Here is a 19982-nt window from a genome sequence, read left to right as displayed (position 1 = left end):
TAATCCATGTCCTTAGTCTGCTTGTCTTCATAAAACTATTTGCAGCTTTCTTGTGCATCATCTTTTGAAGAAGCTTCCTTCTGGGACGACGGCCATGCAGACAAACTTGATGCATTGTGCGACGTATGGTCAGAGCATTGACAGGCGGACACCCCACCCCTGTAACCTCTGTAACAATGCTGGCAGAACTCCTATATTGTTGCAAGGTCCCCTATATCAGAAAAGAATCCCATTTGTTCTCATGCATTTCAATAAAAGACATAGACTCACACATTAAAATGCATAGCCTTTATCTTTAATACAACCCAAATATGCTGTACAGTAAAATTGAAAACCATGTCCCATTAGATCCACATGAATTGTCAGCTTGTATTCACACTAGTGTAGGGAGGTCGTATTATTTACGGTAATCACCCCCAATCAGCAGGTATAATACATTGCTCGTTTGGGATAATGTTACACCTCTGACAATAGGTTGTATACAGTAATGGGGGGGGTCTTTTTCTGGTGAAGTATCAACAATCTCTTTCCCTGTCTTCATATACAAAAAAAAAACCGATAAAAAAATAATAAAAAAAAATGCAACACGAATAAACCAGTAGTGCAGTCGGACATTCGAAAAAAGACGGTAAAAGGCAAATCTGCTACACGTTCGGAAAGTAAGGTGTTTTTGTTTTGTTTATTCCAATGACACAAAACAGTTACTAGCCCATTATCTGTTACTGGGACATACTGGTTAATAGATCAATATAACATACTTTATGCTACATACTGTACTCGTATAGTGCACAGATTCACATCATTCACAAGACCCACTGATTCTGAGTCCGAGCCCTTTGGGTACCTCACGGTCTTCCTCTTGTGTTTTCTTATTTTTTATCACACACTGTATTAAAATCACAATTTCATACAACAAGTCACAAACGGAACAACGATGCGTGAGATGCGTCATGGAAAGCAGGTTGTTCGATCGAAGTCTTTTGGTTGATCGGTGGCAATGGTCTGATTTTGATCTCACGGCAGAGAGTGAACAGTCAATGTGGGGCAATGTCATCACTTCAAAAATGCTTTTATTCTCACAAACTTGGCTCATATACCTCGAATATCTCAGTTGAACATTTTTTTTTATAATCAAGCATCGAAATTGAACCAAAACTGATATTAAAAGGTTTGTCCACTTGGAACATTTCTTTTTTCGTTAGAAGAGTCCTCAGATAATAAATTAATCACAGATTTTTACAAAAACTGTAATTCTTCATTTCTCCAGTGGAGGCACTGCAGGGAAATTGAACGCCTAATCTTTTGGCATTAAGTGCTCTATTTCCCTACAGTGCCTCCACTGGAGACATGAAGAATTACAATTTTTGTTAAAATCTTGGGACTGGCCACATGTTTGTTCTTCCAGAGCTCTTTGTAGCTTCTCTCTGCTTTGGTATAAAGGAGGGCAGTCTTCTTTATTTCCTCAGAATTCTCTAATAATGTATTTGATCATGAGTTTTCCAAGCTAGAAAGCCACGTCAAAGATACAAGAAACAGTCATATTGTCTTCTACCTTTTTTTTTTATAAGATTTTACCTTCTTGTTCTACCTTGCATTTCATACCCAATATGGTTAGTGGAGATTAGATTTCATATTCCAGTACGTATAGCAGGAGCTTTCTCTTGTGCTCAATTTTACCCCCAGTCGAAGAACGTATGTTTTGACCTCAAGTGAAAAAGTGGGAGAAGGGAAGTTGTCAACTGCCCGGAGCACAATGGTGATTCCTAGTGATTTCTTGTTTGTTCTGGCAACTTGATCTAATTAATCTACCAAATTAATTAATTTCAAATTTCCTCCTGAAATTCCTCCTCAGAACAGATTGAACAAGCCTAGAGGTCCTCTTAGCTAAAACAAAAAACAAAATCTCATACCTTCTATTTTATCAAAGGATATTTGCAATTTACAGATTTTAAAAAACTTGTAATAGAGAAACAGTATATATTATGGATTGTTGCTGATTATTCTATCCATATTCTACTATTCGGAAGCTAAGCGTTTGGAAGTGGAGTTTGACAAGTGGACATCACATTATCCACTAGATCTTCATAGACGTTCAAGAGCTGGTACCTGACGAAATGAAATAATACATGACTATGCTGAGTCCTCCAACAAAAAAGTTCTTCCAAGAAGCTCTCCACCTTAGGCATGACAAACTCTTGGATGGACAGTCAATTATCTTTGGGCATTGTGCTCAATTTCCCTGCAGTGCCTCCACAGTAGAACTAAGGAATTACAGGGTTTTTTTTAAATCTCCGGACTAGCCACATGGTAGGTCTTAAAGAGCTCTTTGTAGCTTCTCTCTGTTCTGGTAAAAAGAATGAGATCTCAGGAATTGAACCCTCCTTATTATGTCCGAATTGTCTAATGATTTATATGATCATGGGTTCCCCAAGACAGAAAGCCACATCAAACATAGAAGAAAGAATTCCCCTTGTTACAAAACATACAGATGCTTATCAAATGCCACAATCTATAGCAATATCATCGTGTTCACCATTAAGCCCATTCAAGAAAAGGATGAAGGATGAAGGAATCCCGCACACCGTTCCTTATAAAATTTTTCAAGACTTAATCCTTCTTCAAAGTTACTTATTCCGGGCATCCAGCCCCGCCTTACACGTTTCAGATATAAGTGCTTACTCATAGCCAATATGAGTAAGGACGTATGTCCGTAACGTATAAGGGGGGATTTGAATGTGTCAATAAAGTCTTGAAGAATTTTATGAGGAACGGTGTGCGGGATTCCTTCATCCTTTTCTAGCATTGAATTGTGGACGCTAGCCACTTCATCCCAGCACCTGTGGATCCAGATCACTGAGTGGTGAGCCTGCTAAATTATAAATTAAATTATTAAACTAAAGTATTCTATTGACTATGTCCCATTTGTTGTCTCAAAAAAAGGTTGAATACATAAATTGAACTCCCAAACTTAACATCGCTTACCCATCGACTTGGCCGCTCTCTCTTAAAAGCAGGAGGTCAATGTATGATGTCCTTATGCCCTAAAACTAGACACAGAATTGGTTTGTCCATGTAAAATAACCCATTAAACTTTATGGATGGGGCACTGCACTGTTAGGTAACAACAAGGTGGAAATAAGTTACGGAAAGTATCCCTTTTGGGAGCAGGAGATATTCCAATTTCAATTACAAAAGTTTAAAGTTTAAAATAATCATGAAATTTACTAACATATTTTTATCCTAAAATTTGTGCTTTTTGGAAAGGAAATTTGGATTCACCTTCACATATTCAAACAATGGAACATAGTGGTGAAGATGATGATATTATGTCCCAAAAAAAAGGTTGAATCCATAAATTGACCCCCAAACTTAACATCGCCTACACATTGACTCAGTGCCACGCTAGGTACGGGGAAGTACCAAGGGAAGGGAAACCCTGTGTCTACGGAAGGGGAATATGGTGATCCCTGACCAAACCTACCGCTGGTACCTCACCACCCAAGAGAGGTCCCACACCAATGCACCAAGCTGGACCCTAGGTATCGCTAGTGTGGGCCCTAAATAGGTAACGGATGGGATAAGCACTTTGTCAACGCCATTAAACACTATAGAAGACACAAGGAGGAGACACAGGGGTAGTCTTTGTAAAATGACCAATAACCCATGGATGGGCCACTGCTCTGCTAGGTGACAACGAGGTGGATATATGTTAGGGATAATATCCATTTGGGAGAAGGAGATACTACACTTTCAATTACAAAAAGTTTAAAAGTTTAAAATAATCATGACATTTACTAACATGATTTTATCCTAAAATTTGTGCTTTTTGGAAAGGAAATTTGGATTCACCCTGATATTAATACACCTTGATTCTATCCAATAAATGTTTATTTTTTTCTCATAATTTCATAAAAGTCATGGGATTCAGAGAGCAAAGTATTCCTACTTGATTACTACCAAAATATATATTTTATTTTCCATTTTTTTAGTTATAAATATGGTGATTTATGGGAATTTTAAAGAATAAAGGAAACATTTGTAGAATAGTGAACCATAGTGGTTTGTGATGGATACAGTTGGCCTTGTTCACTTTATTGTCTACTGGCCATTTTGAGATACCAGATCAACCAAAATTAATTAATCTTTGTCCTGAACACTTAAAGGATATTTCAATACTTTTATACCTGCGCTCCCTTTTCATTATTTTGGTATATGAAGCCGGGCTGTAGCCTTTTTAAGCTACTCCATCATAAAGACTACTCAACAATCGATGATGTCTGCCAATCAAAATATCTTAATTTTCTACGTATGAACCTTGCAAGAAAGATGTTTCTCCAAGACAAGTCACTGACCAAAAAAAATTTAACTGTAAATTGCAAAATCTCCATATTTTATAAAGTGAAGGTTGCGATTTTATTTTATTTTTTTATCTTTAAGGCAAAAATTAATTTTGCCCTTTATTTGTTCTATTTTTGCTATTTTAGTTTTGCAGTTGATCGTGTTTTAACATAAAAAAGAAATGTGACTGCAAGCTTTTTATTTTACATGGCAAAGAAATAAAAAAAATGAAGATGCTGAAGTCCGTTCAACTCGAGGCTGCTAACCATCGCACAACATGTGCCACTTAGCGATCTGTCTCCGAGGATGTTCACAAATTTCCTTCCAATGTTCTCCACCTGTTCCATCGGCAGAAGCTCCTAGGATTAATCGACCAATAATCTCATTCCTGGAGCCCCGGTCTGAATCCATCACCAGGAACTCCACACTGATATCTTCCAAGCCTTCGCAAGGAATGTCAAACACAAAGAGTTCGTTGAACACTGCATTCGGGGTGCATTTCTTCACATGAGTTTTCTTTTTGGAAATTCTTTTCTTTGCATGATACAGATTCACTTTCACGTAGGGATCTGAAAAAAAGTGAGAATTTTATTAAATATATTTAAAAATAATATCTATTGAAATTAATTAAAACTTTAATTAATATTAACTTTGAAATTAACTTTCAATAATATTGTAAAAAAAAACCACGGTTAAAGAGGGAGGAGAAAGTAAAGGTTCTTGTATAAAATAAGTTGAAAAAATATGATTTAAAGTAAAAAAGATGGGTGCCACTAAAAACGGGCCCCTTTTACATCAAATTTTCTCGAAAGGCAAACAATGTGACTAAAATAAAAAATAACCAATACTCATCCCTTTAATCATGCTGTCTGATCTTTCCACGATGATGATTTCAACACTATCTAGAACATAATGGCTGCAGCCAATCACTGGCTCCAGTAGTGTCACTAGAGATCAGTGATTGGTTGCAGCGGTCATATGCTTAGATGGCACATGATCACTACTGATCTTTGAACCATAGCAGTCATGTGCTCAGATGGTACAAGATCAACTGCCCCAAATTAAAGTTGGGTCAGCAGGAACTGGAGCATTGGGGGCCTAAAGTATTGTTATATTGGTAATTTTACTGTTTTATCACATTCCTTGCCCTTTAAAAAAAAAAGGATCTACTGAAAAAACTCCTTTAAGGATCTGTCACTTTCCTATTCCCAATATGTATTGGTTCCATCCCATACATTTTGGATAGATTGAATGACAAATAGATTTATCACATATTCCAAACACTGGAGAACATTCCATTAAAGCTCACAGACATATTTGACACTTTACAAATATTTTCTTTTACTTTTTTTTCCAGATTACAGGTCAGGAACAGATACGGGGGTCACCAAAGATATGACCTGTGAAATTCTAGGTATTAGAGGTACTGTAGCTTTCAATTTATGACTAGGACTTTGTCCCTTAATTTTGATGCAACAAATCTAATCATCTACTTACAAAATCTCTCACAGGGTAGGAATACGATATAAGCAACTCTTACACACAAGGCACAAGACCCTCTCCCTTAGAGCACAAGGGACCATGGATTAAGATAATGATCCATGGAAACGAAATGAACTAGAATGGGACATTATCAGATGTTCCGCTAATGACATCCTGTTCCAATCACAGGCCTCCATTGTCATCACTTCCTGTCACATTGTAGAAAAGACCTGATCAAAGTGTGGCCCGTGGTCCAAATCTGGCCCTATTGTAATTCCTTTCTGGCCCACAGACTGAGATAGCCAAATGGCTGAAATCAATGGCATATGGACCGCACTATGCCCTAGCCCACCTGCTACCACCTGATGACACCACTATCTGCATCCTCAGGTAGTGGCTGTGTGTGGGCTCTGAGGATATATAGGGTGCTGGGTGAGGGCTCACTTTGTACATTGTATAAAGTGGGTCTATGTGGGGGCTCATAGTAAATATAGGAGAATGTGCGGGGCTCTAATTGTATATAGTGTGACTGTGTAAGGGCTCATACTGTGTATAGTGGACTCATACAGTATATAGGGGACTGTGTGTGGGCTTATATGTTATATATGAGGCTGTGTGGGGGTTCATACTGTATAAAGGAGGGTTCTATGAGAGCTTATACTGTATATAGAGGGGTTATATGAGGGCTCATACTGTATGTAAAAGGCTGTGTGCTCATACTGTATATAGACTGTGTGAGGGATTATACTGTATAATGGAGGGAAATGTGAAGGCTTATGCTTTATATATAAGGCTATGTTGGGCTCATGCTGTATATAGGAGGCTATGTGGGGCCTATACTGAAAATAGGGAGACTGTGTGGGGGTTCATACTGTATATAGGGGGGCTGTGTGTTGACTCATATGGTATATAGGGGGGTGTCAATATGCTTAATTCTGCTCAATATTAAGTGATGCAATTAACATAATAATAATTGATATGTTAATAATTTCACAGTTTCTCAGGTGGCCTCAGATTGCCCAAACCTGCCGTAGACCACCAGAAAGGCCCACTCAACAACTATGGAATCATTGTCGGAATTCTGGGAGAGGTCGATCTCCTGACTTTCAGATAGATCACAAGATCTCCTTCTCTACTCCCCTCTCATCTCCTCTTCCCACCATCTCATCCCAGATTTCTACCGTGCCTCCCCCATACTCTGGAATGCTCTGCCACAACACATCAGACTCTCGCCTACCTTGGCAAGCTTCAAAAGGAACCTGAAGACCCACCTCTTCCGACAAGCCTACAACCTGCCATAACCCTCAGTCTGATCAACTCTACCCTCACCTACTGTATCCTCCCCTATCCCTTGTAGACTGTGAGCCCTCGCGGGCAGGGACCTCTCTCCTCCTGTACCTGTTTGTGTCTTGTATTGTTTATGATTATTGTACTTGTCCCAATTATGTACACCCCTTTCACATGTAAAGCGCCATGGAATTGATGGCGCTATAATAATAAATAATAATAATAATAATAGACAGGAAAACTAATCTCGGCCAAACACTTGTGTGTTCTCTTCTATGACGGAGCTGTTGCCAAACTCTGCTTGATCAGCTGTTGAAGTAAAGTTTGAGGGGAGGCGAATGACACTGGGGTAGTCCCTGTAGTATTCTTTGAATCTCTGTAGCCTTTGCCATTCCCTGCTCTTGGATTAATACAGTGCATAAGATTGGAATTAATTTACCTTCATAATGAAGAGACTGCACTGAAACGAGACATTATATGGAAATATCAGGGCATTTTTGTTTTGATGGGACATTATTTATGATTTTTCTGGTATATGTTGTCTGCATTAATTGATCTAACTGATTGAATCACTTTCTTGTATCAGCGGTCAGCCTGCCGTTCTCAAATAATAAGGATTTGTAAGTACATGGTTCACCGTCAGGAGGGACAGAAAAATCGATCTACAAGCTGTGGCCAGTATAATACCATTTTAAGTAATCTGTGGTTCAGGACTGTGCCCTAATGGACAAAGCAATGTGATGTCCCTGGAAACAATGAGCTATATGGGTTGAGAGAGACTCTTAAATGTGGTTCTTCTTCATCTTCCATTGCATCCTATAGAGGTGCAAGTCTTCAAAAGCATCCTATTCTTTTGATACCCCCCTCTTGGCTGTCCCATTAGCCTCCACTCTTCAGCCACATTTCAGACTTTAGTGAAGAGTCTTCTAAAGAGATTTATGCCCACTTAGAGACAAAAGTCAAGAGGTTGGCCACCAATATTGGACCATGAGTCCAAAAGGCCACATTCCATTACATGCAAAGACTGATGGATGGGGTTGGACTGAACGATCAGCATCGTTGCGTTCTTCTCCACCAAGTTTAGATAAAATATTTGTTAGAAAGCCAACATTAAAGTAAGATTACCCCAGTTTTTTTGTTAGAAAGCTAAAATTTTACAGTTCAATGTGAATTGTTCCAAGCTCCAACATTCGGAAATGGATTTCATTGGAATTAAAGAGCGCAATCGTAGAGAAACAGCCCTCCCCACCAAAAACTACAATATTAATATATTTAAAATTTAATGATGAGTTTTATTTTAGGGTTTTGTTTGCTATTTAATGTATCCACTATATAATGGTGGTTTGTTGTAGGTTATTAGTAATAGTTATAGTAGCACTATATTAGCGTTGGTAACATTTATAGTAAAAATAGAAAAAGTAGTAGAAAAATGGCAGAAATAAAAATTTGTAGTAATCATGTACGTGGAACAAAACTGAAGAGAAGAGTTTCTCCCTAAAAAATAACAGTGATTTACCGATTTTTTTGGATTATAAGACGCACTTTTCCTCACAAAACTTTGGGAGTAAAATTAGGGGTTCATCTTATAATAAATGTAGTTGACCAGGGGAGGTGGAGAGTGGTCACAGGGCACTGTGCTGCGGGCTTAATGCAAGCGATGCGCTGTTCTACGGGCTGTGCTGCGGGCTGTGAGGCAGGGGCCCCCATTATGAAAATGTCAACTTCAAATAATGGCACCCGGACTCGGCCCGCACACAGATAGAGCTCTTGGATCAAGATCTCTTCTTTGCACGCGCCACCTCCAGCCCATTGAGCTCCTTGCAAAAGACATAATGATGGTGGCGTGTGTGCAGATGAGATCTCGGCTTGTCAATGAGCCGAGAGCTCCATCTGAGCACGCATTGACTCCAGGCACCATTTCTTTGAAGCCCGCACCGCTGACAGTTTCTGCATGCTCCACCTGCCTCACAGTGCCTGCAGCTCGCATCTGGGACACTCGCTGCACTGCCCACAGAATCGCCCTACTCCAGCACCACCCCTGCCTCCTGTGACCTCGCTCCACTATCGCTGCTCCGTCCCCACTCGTTAGACACCACCGGTTTATAAGATGGACCCCATATTTTTTCCCTTTTTTTTCTCTAAATTTGGAGTGTGTCTTATAATCCAATGCGTCTTATAAAAAGAAATTTACGGTATATAATTTTTGGTTCAAAAGATGCACTAGGGCTTATTTTCGGGAGATGTCTTATATTTGTATGTACAACAAAACTTAAGAGGAAAATTATAAAAGAAGTAGTAGTAATAATAATAAATCTAGTGATTATAATAGTAAGATTAATAGTAATAGAAGTAATAACAATAGAAGAATTAGTAGTAGCATTAGTAGTAGAACTGTGTTTCTGTAAAAATAAGACAGTGTCATATTATTTTTGGTTACAAAAGATGTGCTAGGGCTTATTTTCAGGGGATGTCTTATGTTTTATATTGAAGACAGTGATTGGGTTGCCCACTAATGAAAAATGGACATCATATATTTTGCATGTGGAACAAAACTTAAGAGCAAACATTATGAAAGTAGTAGTAGTAATAATAAACGTAGTGATAATAGTAAAATTAATAGTAATAGAAGTCATAACAGTAGACTAAATAGTAGTAGAATTAGTAGTAGCTGTAAGGGGTACTTTGCACACTACGACATCGCAGCTGCGATGTCGGTGGGGTCAAATCGAAAGTGACGCACATCCGGCATCGCTGTCGACATCGGAGTATGTGAATCCTTTTTGATACGATTAACGATCGTATAATTATTAATTATCGTAATTGTATCATCGGTGTAGTGTCGGTCATTTTCATAATTTCGCTGCAGCGACAGGTACGATGTTGTTCCTCGTTCCTGCGGCAGCACACATCGCTGTGTGAGAAGCCGCAGGAGCGAGAAACATCTGCTTACCTGCGTCACCGCGGCCCACGCCGACTATGCGGAAGGACGGAGGTGGGCGGGATGTTTACGTCCCACTCATCTCCGCCCCTCCGCTTCTATTGGCCGCCTGCCATGTGACATCGCTGTAACGCCGCACGACCTGCCCCCTTAGGAAAGAGGTGGGTCGCCGGCCAGAGTGACATCGCAGGGCAGGTAAGTGTGTGTGAAGCTGCCGTAGCGATAATGTTCGCTACGGCAGCTATCACAAGATATCGCAGCTGCGATGGGGGCGGGGCCTATTGCGCTCAGCATCGCAGCAATCGGCCTGCGATGCCGTAGTGTGCAAAGTACCCCAAGGCTATGTGTACACACTGCAGATTTGTTTCTTTAGCAAACAATGCACCCTCTGGCAAAAAAACACACTAAAAATTGATGCGTTTTTACCGGATTTTGGTGCGTTTTTATCCCTGCGTTTTTTATCCATTATCAATAACAAAACACAGGGAACAACGCAGGGACCTGTGAAAAAGAAGTGACATGCTGCTTCTTTTTGCTGCAGAAAAACTGCAGAAAAACCTGTAAGGAAAAAAGAAGCAACGTGCGCACAACATTTCGAATTTCTACTAGACTTAACTGGGGAAGGACTGAATGAAACTTATGAACACAAACTGCACCAATTGTGCACCAAAAACACAGCAAAAAAAGCAGTGTGCGCCCAGGGCCTAATACTATTTTCCCAAAAAAATAAGACAGTGTCTTATATTATTTTTTGTTTCAAAAGATGCGCTAGGGCTTTTTTGAGGGGGAATGTCTTATATTTTGTATACGGAAAAAAACTTAAGTAGTAGTAGTAATAGTAAATTTAGTGATGATAATAATAGTAAAATTAATAGTAATAGAAGTAATAACAGTAGAAGAAGTAGTACAATTAGTATTACTAATACCGTGCTTCCTCAAAAATAAGACAGTGTCTTATATTATTTTTTGTTCCAAAAGATGCGCTAGGGCTTATTTTCGGCAATGTGTTATATTTTGTATGTGGAACAAAACTTAAGAGGAAAGATTATAAAAAAAAATATTAGTAATAGTAAACATTGTGATAATAATAGGCAAATTAATAGTAATAGAAGTAGGAGGGCAGTCTGCGTTAAAAAGTCCGGTTGCCTGAATGTATAGGTATGAAACGGCCAGATCCACCAGTAGTGATCTTGTCTTAATTAAAAATTTAAAACATCGCTTGCTGTTTTTAAATTTTTAATAAAGACAAGATCACTACTGGTGGATCTGGCTGGACTGAGCACGAACCGCCCTCCTCCTTTTGTCTCATTGTTTTCTGCTAGGAGCCCAGGGAAGCACTCCGATTCAGTAGGTTGACCAGCCGCCGCCGTACAGATGGGTTCCCTAGATTACATACACGATCCATTTTTACCCCACTGTGAGTGCATTACCATTCAACCACTCCTTGTGATCACAAAGTAGTGCACCCAGAAAAGCGTCGCCTGTCTCCCTTCCTTTCTAGGAAATTTTCCCACTCTGCATAGTAATAGAAGTAATAGAAGTAATAACAGTAGTAGAAGTTGTAGAAGAATTAGTATTAGTGACGCACCCATGGGAGGAGGGCTACCCATCACCAAGCCGGTTCGGGATGTCACAGTGGCCTGGCCCAGTTCCATGACCCCTTCGGTGTCAATAAAATATGGGGGATGGGGATGACGGTATTTGTCTTTGTGACGCCACCTGTGGTGTGCAGCTAGTATTAGCCACTGCTGCGGGGATTCTTCTCTGGGGCGGATGATAACGCAGCTCAGATGATACAGCTCTCCACAGGCAGAGCTCAGGCCCCAGGGAGGATGTTGGAGTAGTAGTCGCCTTTGGCGCAGGGCCATGATGGTGAGGGCGACAGCAATGATGGGACGACACAGAGCGCAGTTCAAGTTCTTTTTACTCACTGAAGTCACTCTGCCCTTGGTGTGCCGCGACTCTCTGTGACGGACCTCAGCCAATCCAGGATAGTTCGGAGGTCACGGCCGGTCTTTCCTTCTGTACGTCTCCTTTCGTCAGTTTCCCTCAACCCCAGCTCCTGGGCCATGGATCGGGTTCCAGGTGCCTGCTGTAATTCCCGCGAACCCTAGGATCCCCCTTCTTTCTAAAAACCAGGTCGAGACTCCAGCTCCAGACCAGGAGCCCCTTGCTATTCTTGTCTTTGCTTCCTTGCTTGTATGTTCCTGAGCCCTTTCTGGCGCTTTCTGCACCTGGAGCTAACTAACTTGTGTGTGAGATGGCTCCTAACTTCCCCAGTCAGTGCCCCAACCCCGGGTTCCTGAACTAGTGGGCATGAAGTCCCATACCTCCTGATGGCTACCCCAACACCTACCCTAGACCAGTCCCAGAGAATGAGCCCCATACTATGTGTCGAGTGAGTGTATTGATGGTTTACCGGTGATGACCTCCTCCATATTCGAGATGAATACTGTGTCGTGGGCGGGGAGGACGCCGCCACTGCTGGTCGCTCGTTAACGCTCGGGTCCGGCGCTGCAGCGGCTGCTCGGTGGCTCGAGCGGTGGGCCGGATCCGGGGACTCGAGTGGCGCTCCTCGCCCGTGAGTGAAAGGGGTGGTTGGTTTGGGGGATTTAGTCCGTGACGCCACCCACGGGTTGTGGTGAAGATGGGCACCACCGCTGCTGGTAACAGGGATCCCGGGAGCGATGGTAGGGAGCAGCTGGGATGTTGTTTTCCCCCTCAGTGGGTAGGGGTCGGTGGTCCCGGTGATGGGTTGGTGAGGTGCAGGGTTGCAGGGACAGCGCGGCGCAGTGCCGGATGGCACGGGTGTACTCACTCAGTAAGAGATGCACAAAGTCCTCGGTAAACCAAACGGCTGGATGGACGGGTCCTGCAGCCAGCTGCAGTGTCTCTCCCCGGACGAGTGATGGCGGCTGTCTTTCCCTGCACCTTGATGTACCTGTTTGACTACGATGGATCCCCAACGGTAGTCCGCTCCCCGGTGTATGGATGCCGGAGGAGCCCGTTTGCCCGCAGGCGCTGGCCCTTGGGTCTCTAGCCTTAGGCGGTAGCTGTATACCCTCACGGTGTGGGCGGTTGCCTTCTTTAGGGTCTTTGGTTGTTAGGAAACCCCTGGGGTTCCGGTCACACTCGGATTTGACTATTGTCGGCAGCTCCAAGCCTGGTCGGGGTCCGATGGCCCTGCCTGTGTTGTGCTGGCTTCACTTCGCTCCCCGGTCGGTACCGGCGGGCCAACGCCTGACCCCGGTCCTACGGTTCCGCATTGCTTCACCACTCCTGCAGACAGCAACCACCATCTGCCAACCTTGCTGTCTGTGCCTGGGCCACAAACCCGGACACCCAAGTGTTTACTCCTCACACTTCAAACTCCAAACTCGTTCTGTCACTTTTCCCGCCTCCAGGCCTGTGAACTCCTCGGTGGGTGGGGCCAACTGCTTGGCTCCGCCCCACCTGGTGTGGACATCAGACGCTGGAGGGAGGCAACAAGGATTTTATGTTTGGCTAATGTTACTGTCTAATGGGGGTGGGGGTGTTTGTATGTTACCTGTGATGACCTGGCTAGTCCAGGGCGCCACAACTGCACCTCAGGTGAGGTGCAGTACCCTGTGGTGCCTGAAGCCTTGGGGGCGCCACATTAGGAATACCGTGTTTCTTCCAAAATAAGACAATGTCTTATATCATTTTTGGCTCCAAAAGATGTGCTAGGGTTTCTTTTCCGGGGATGTCATATTTGGTATTGGTGTCAGTGATTAGGTCGCCCACTGGTGAAAAATGAATATTCACCTCTTCCCCCTCCTATAATCTATTAGTAGAAGTGGTAATATTAGTAATAGTTGTAAATATAATAGAAGTAGCAGCATTAGTAGAATTAGTAGTAGTAATAAAAAAGTATAATAATAATTGCAGTAGTAGGTAGTATTGCCCTAGTGCAGAGACCACCACCCACCAATATTTGTGTTTTCATATATAGCAGAGAGGCCTCTGGGCGCCCTGTAGCCCCGTTTTCGGGGTCCGTCTGTTACCTCTGCACCTATAGCTATTATCTGAGCAGTGATTATAATATTATCAAGAAATATAAGTTATTAATCTTAACAATTTGAGTCTTCTGTTTCTTCACATAGATGGCACTTTGTGAATTCATGTACTTAATGCAGATTATAAACACGATCTAACACGAAGCCTCTGAGAAGCCTCACGTGACCCCGTCATCTCGTCACGATGTCTTAGTATCATTTATCACGCTGTATGTGACGCGAAGACGCGGGGCGGCAGCAATGTGATATTCCCATGGGAAGGGGCGCACTTTATGGTTGAATCCTTTCAGAAAACACTTCGGCTTCTGTCCCTGCACTGAGGATGAGCTCGTTATTACCGAAGCATCTGAGTGGAGGACGTATTTATAATCAGCAGCACGCAGCGAGCCGTGTTTTAATGAATCTCCATCATTGTACGCATTACCGGCTCGGCTCTTGTCTACAATGACTTAAGTGGGTCACACAGTGAATGCTAATAATTGCATGTGCTGCTTAAACCGAGGGTTACCGGATCAGCTTTTAGAATAAAAATAGTAAAAAAAGAGGGACAGAAGCTTCATCATCATTAGCTGAGGTGCACTGTGTAACCTGTCACCATGATAACTCCATTAAAGGGGTTGTCCACTACTAGTGTGGCGCCCTGGACTGGCCAAGGGCCACAGGTAACAACACACACCCCCACCCCCAGCAGATCACAGCAGTCATCTCCATCTCCAGTGAGACCTGATTTCCTCCCTCGGGTTCAGACAGACACGCCAGGTGGGCGGAGTCAGGCGGATGGACACGCCCACCGAGGAGTCTAGCTGGTCTGGGGCAGGAAACATCGCAGACAAGTCCAGGCAGAAGAAGGGAGAGGAGGTGTGCAGAGTGGCAGAAGCTTACAGGGGCCTAGGTTGGAGTCTAGGACCCTCTTGTAGTCAGTCAGGCAGATGGTAGTGGCCGTCTGCAGGGGCTGGGAAGACAGACCTGGTGGAACCGTAGGTAGCCGGGACAGGGTGGTGGCCCGTCTGGTACCGAACCGGGGAGCCAGCTGGAAACCGGAGCACAGGAGGAGCATATAAAGTGCAGTGTAAGGACGCACACTATTAGCCTAGAGTCAGGGGAGAAACTACAGCAGCCGTCTGCGGAACCCGTTCATCCAGCCGTTTGTTTTACCAGAGACTCCGTGTACGTTACTGGCTGAGTGAGTACCATCGTGCCGTCTGGCACAGCGCTGCCCCCGCGACCCTGCACCTCCCCAACTCCTGCCATCCACCCTCCAGTCACCATCACCGGGCCCCGGGACCACCAAATCCCCCTACCCACGGAGGGGAGAGAAACATCTCAGCTGCTCCCTGTCATCGTTCCCGGGATCCCCGTACCAAGCAGCGGTGGTGTCCCAAGCTCACCACATACCGTGGGTGGCGTCACAAACCGACATCCCAAACTCCAACAAACCACCCCTTTCACTCATGGGCGAGGAGCGCCGCTCGAGTCCCCGGGATCCGGCCCACCGCTCGAGCCACCGAGCAGCAGCAGCAGCGCCGGACCCAAGCATTAGCGAGCGCAGCGCCCCGCCGCCCGCGACACTAGCACAACACCTTCTCATTCTACATTTCCACCAATTACAATAAAAAAGCCTATACTCCCCTGCGCTGTCCGCCCAGTCCCAGCAGTGCCGGCACTCACATTCCCAGGCTCCCGTGAGGTTGTGACGTCATGTGAGTCATGTGCGCAATCACCTCCGGCTTCTCTCTCCCGCCTGATTAATCAACAGGATGTGGGTGGTAAACCACAGCCCTCAATTCCTGTTGATTAATCATGATAATTTGTAGAATGAGAAGGGGTTGTCCTAGTAGTGGACAACCCCTTTAAGTTAAAGGGGCACCCTGATAAACAAGATAGGTGTGATAAATGTGTGATTACTGTAGGTCCATCTTCAGAGATCTGTACTGGTGTGAACACTGAAGGTCCATCTTCAGAGACCTGTACTGGTGTGAACACTGAAGGTCCATCTTCAGAGACCTGTACTGGTGTGAACACTGAAGGTCCATCTTCAGAGACCTGTACTGGTCCCTTGTACAAGAGACCCAAATGTCCCTGTGTGAATGGAGTGGGAATGAGCATGGGCAACCACCATACACCATCCTATAAGCAGTGAATACAGTTGTGATTGCCCATGCTCACTCACCTCCATTCACACAGGGAACCTCGGGATCTCATTTTTATAAACAATGGGCTTTCCAGCATTCATATATTTATCACCTATGCTGTATGATATATACTATCTGAACACAAGTATTAGGACTTGTTTATGAAAGTCTTAATGAGTTCAGATTTTTCATCCACCCTTATTTCCCACTGGTGTAAGCAAACACTGAAACCGATATCAAGGTAATTATATTGAACCAAAAACCGAAATACTCAAATTACCCACAAACAATTTTTATTACATATATGCCACAAACAAGGTACACATGTTAAAATATTGATGAGAAGAAAGGTGAGAATCAATACACTCTACTCCTCGCCCTTCCTGTCATACAGGGGTCGGCGTCCTACAGTTTACTGACGCCCCCGTTCCTCATCGGCTTGAGCCCTATGCAGGCCCTCCACTCACACTAAAAGAACACCGTGTGCCCTAATTTAGAAGTGGGTAAGGTGAAACACCCAAGAAAAGACCCATATAGACAGTATGTGACATTCTATTTCAGTCAAAAATTAATAATAATTCTCTGTCAATAGATGTCATCAATCTATGTATGGGGAAGGCTCTGACTCAGTCGACTATATGTCAAGAGGAAAAAACAAAGGATCATAAAAACTATTGTTGCATTTGTCCATGGTGCACCCAATCCTGGACGAGAGCCGTAACTTTTTTATTTTTCCGTCAATCTTGCCATATGAGGGCTTGTTTTTTGCAGGACAAGTTGTACTTTTAAATTAACCAATACGTGTTACCATATAGTGTACTGGAAAACAGCAAACAAATTTCAAGTGTGGAAAAACTGCAAAAAAAGTGTGATGGCACAATAGTTTTTGGGATGTTTTATTCACGGTGTTCACTATATGGTAAAACTGATGTGTGGGTATGATGCCTGAGGTCGGTGCGGGTTTGTAGACACCAAACATGTTTAGATTTACTTATATCTAAGGGGTTAAAAAAATTCACAAGCTTGTCCAATAAAAGTGGCGTACGTTTTGAGCCATTTTCCGAAACCCGTAGCGTTCTCATTTTTTGGGATCTATGGCTCAGTGATGGCTTATTTTTTGCGTCTCGAGCTGACGTTTCTAATGGTACCATTTTTGCACAGATGCTATGTTTTGATCACCTGTTATTGCATTTTGCATAAAACTTGCGGCGACCAAAAAACGTAATTTTGTGGTTTGGAATTTTTTTGCCACTACGCCGTTTACTGATCAGATTAATTGATTTTATATTTTGATAGATCGGGCATTTCTGAACGCGGCGATACCAAATATGTGTATATATATATATATATATATATATATATATATATATATATATTTTAGCCCTTTAATTTTCAATGGGGTGAAAGGGGGGTGATTTGAACTTTTAGGTTTTTGTTTTTTTTTTAATTTTTTAAAACTTCTTTTTTACTTTTTTTTTATTTTACTAGTCCCCCTAAGGGGCTATAGCGATCAGCAATCCGATCGCTCTGATCTATCTGCTGATCACAGCTATACAGCTGTTAACAGCAGATACGGTCACTTCCTGCTTCACTGGCCTCCGGGCCGAGTGAAAATGGAAGTGACTCATCATAGCTGCAGGCATCATCACATGACCCTGTGCTACCATGGCAACCACCGAAAGTCACGTGATCACTTACGTGACTTCCGGTGGGGGCGGCGGTAAGTGAAAATCTTCACCGCGCGTATATACATCTCGCTGACAGACTTTGGCAGCGAGATCTAAGGGGTTAATGTTACGGGTGGAATGCGATTCCACTCGTAACATGCAGGCACAAATGTCAGCTGTTGAAAAGCAGGGGGCGGGGCTTAACGGCACACGATCCATGACGGATAGATCCGTCAAAGGTCGTGAAGGGGAAGAAGAACATGACCGGCCACCTAAAGCCAGGGCTTCAACCCCGCCCAACATCTTTGACATGAACTAGAAAGGAGTTTGTGAGCCTGGCCTCTCCCCAACATCAATGTCACCCCACAAATGCTATTCTGGGTGAAAGGGCAAAAACATCCTACAGGCATCTCCAAAATCTTGTAGAAATTATTCCTAGAAGAGCTGGAGTGTTTACATTTGCAGAGGGGCTGACTCCATATTAATGTCTATTTATCAAGAATGGGTGGTCTGAAAAGCTTCTGTAGGTGTTATGTGGAGGACGCATTATATGTTTGTCCATAAAGTGTATGTTTTTAATGGAACAATACCTTTAAATGTGTTAGATTATTAAATATAATGGCAAAATATTGCTACAATATTCCATAGTTGTCCAAGCTGCTGACTCCCAACCGCAGATGTCCTCCTTGATCAGTAGTGGCTGCGCCATTAGGAAACAGCTGTGATATCATCTACTGCCGTCTATGATCTGATTTATGGGGCTGCCACATCATAGTTATTGATGGCCCAGTTATATGCCACTAACGGCTTTAATTAGATAATCCCTTTAAGATGTCCTGTGAAATAATCAGAGTAGCATATGTAGCAGGGAGGATGTTCATTGATCCGGGCTTTATTATATATACCATAAAGACGGAGGCACAGTGATGGAGAATGCAGAGACTTCACTTAACCACAGACCCTGGGGGCCAATCCATGACAGCGGTAATGCTCCAAAAGCAGAATAAGACTGAGCTCTTTCACTATAAAAAAAATCCCTTAATTATTTAAGATATATGGATCCAACATGGTATGACCTCATCATCATATAAGACACAATATACCTTCACATGTGATCAACAGGCCTCAAAAAAAGGGGTCTCCACCTTGGATAATCCCCACCTTGTTGGGAAGGTCGCTTGCCAATAACTTGGGGATTCTAACACAGAATTCCCTATTAGGGTTAAAAAAAATAAGTTTTGGACAGCCTAATAAACAGATAGTTTAACAGATGTAGCTGCAGTTCTATGGAAAACTATAGTCAGCGCATGTCCATCACCAGTTTTGTACCATGGTCAGCACACGTTCATCACCAGCATAGTACCAAATTGCACACTGATCTCATTTGTGTAGCATGACTTATATCTGTGTCTCTCACATTGAAAAGTTGGATATAATTTAAGAAAGTTCAATATTGCTCTGTGGATAGAAAAGATTAGATTATGAATCTGATGCTATGCTGAGTAGAAGGGTGACCCGATCCCCTTGTGCTGCACAAGGAGACACCAGTATTAGAGGTAGGTAGTAGGGCGGCTACACCAGATGCCTCGTAAGGTCCCAGATACAGTGGAACAGTCACCAGTTTGGGGAACTGTCCCACTGCTTTATATTCTCACTGTTTCCATGTCATTAGAACCCAGATATAGTTCTCGGATCAGTCTGGGTAGAGAATGAAGGACCTTTTGGTCAAATGACAGTGTTAGGTCATGTGACTGGCAGCAGAGGGCAGCTCAGCTGCAGAGGAGCAGGAAAGTTGGGTGTTTGTGTGGAGGCATCATACATGATACTGTGTGAACGGAGCAATGATGACCATGTGTGGAGATGGTGGTGGCATCATATTGTGAATTGGGAAGGTTGTTGGGCCTCATAATGTGTATGAGGGTCTGTGAGGGACATCATACTTTCTGAGGAGGGTTATGGGGGAATCATACTATGTGTCACGGACATTATTCTCTCTGGGAACTAGGGTGATATAAAACTGTATATTGGGGAGTCTACTGGGGAGGCATCATACTATGTGTGGGCTGTGGGAGCATTATACTTTGTGGGGGAACCATGCTGG

At 43.0% G+C, this 19982-nt stretch overlaps 1 protein-coding gene across 1 annotated transcript in view; it reads right to left on the bottom strand.

Annotated features, from left to right (window-relative positions):
* Window positions 1–273: 273 nt before the first annotated feature.
* Window positions 274–19982, bottom strand: part of SYT4 (synaptotagmin 4) — a 50224-nt gene continuing 30515 nt past the window's right edge. The window contains exon 4 of the mRNA XM_075327560.1: window positions 274–4907. Coding sequence (XP_075183675.1) covers window positions 4600–4907 — 308 coding nt within the window. The 3' untranslated portion in view covers window positions 274–4599. The remainder of the gene's footprint in view (window positions 4908–19982) is intronic.

This window comes from Anomaloglossus baeobatrachus, chromosome 1 (assembly GCF_048569485.1).
Source record: "Anomaloglossus baeobatrachus isolate aAnoBae1 chromosome 1, aAnoBae1.hap1, whole genome shotgun sequence".
NCBI lineage: Eukaryota > Metazoa > Chordata > Amphibia > Anura > Aromobatidae > Anomaloglossus > Anomaloglossus baeobatrachus.
The sequence above is the reverse complement of the archived record's forward strand: the minus strand, read 5'-3'. Positions and strand labels throughout refer to the sequence as shown.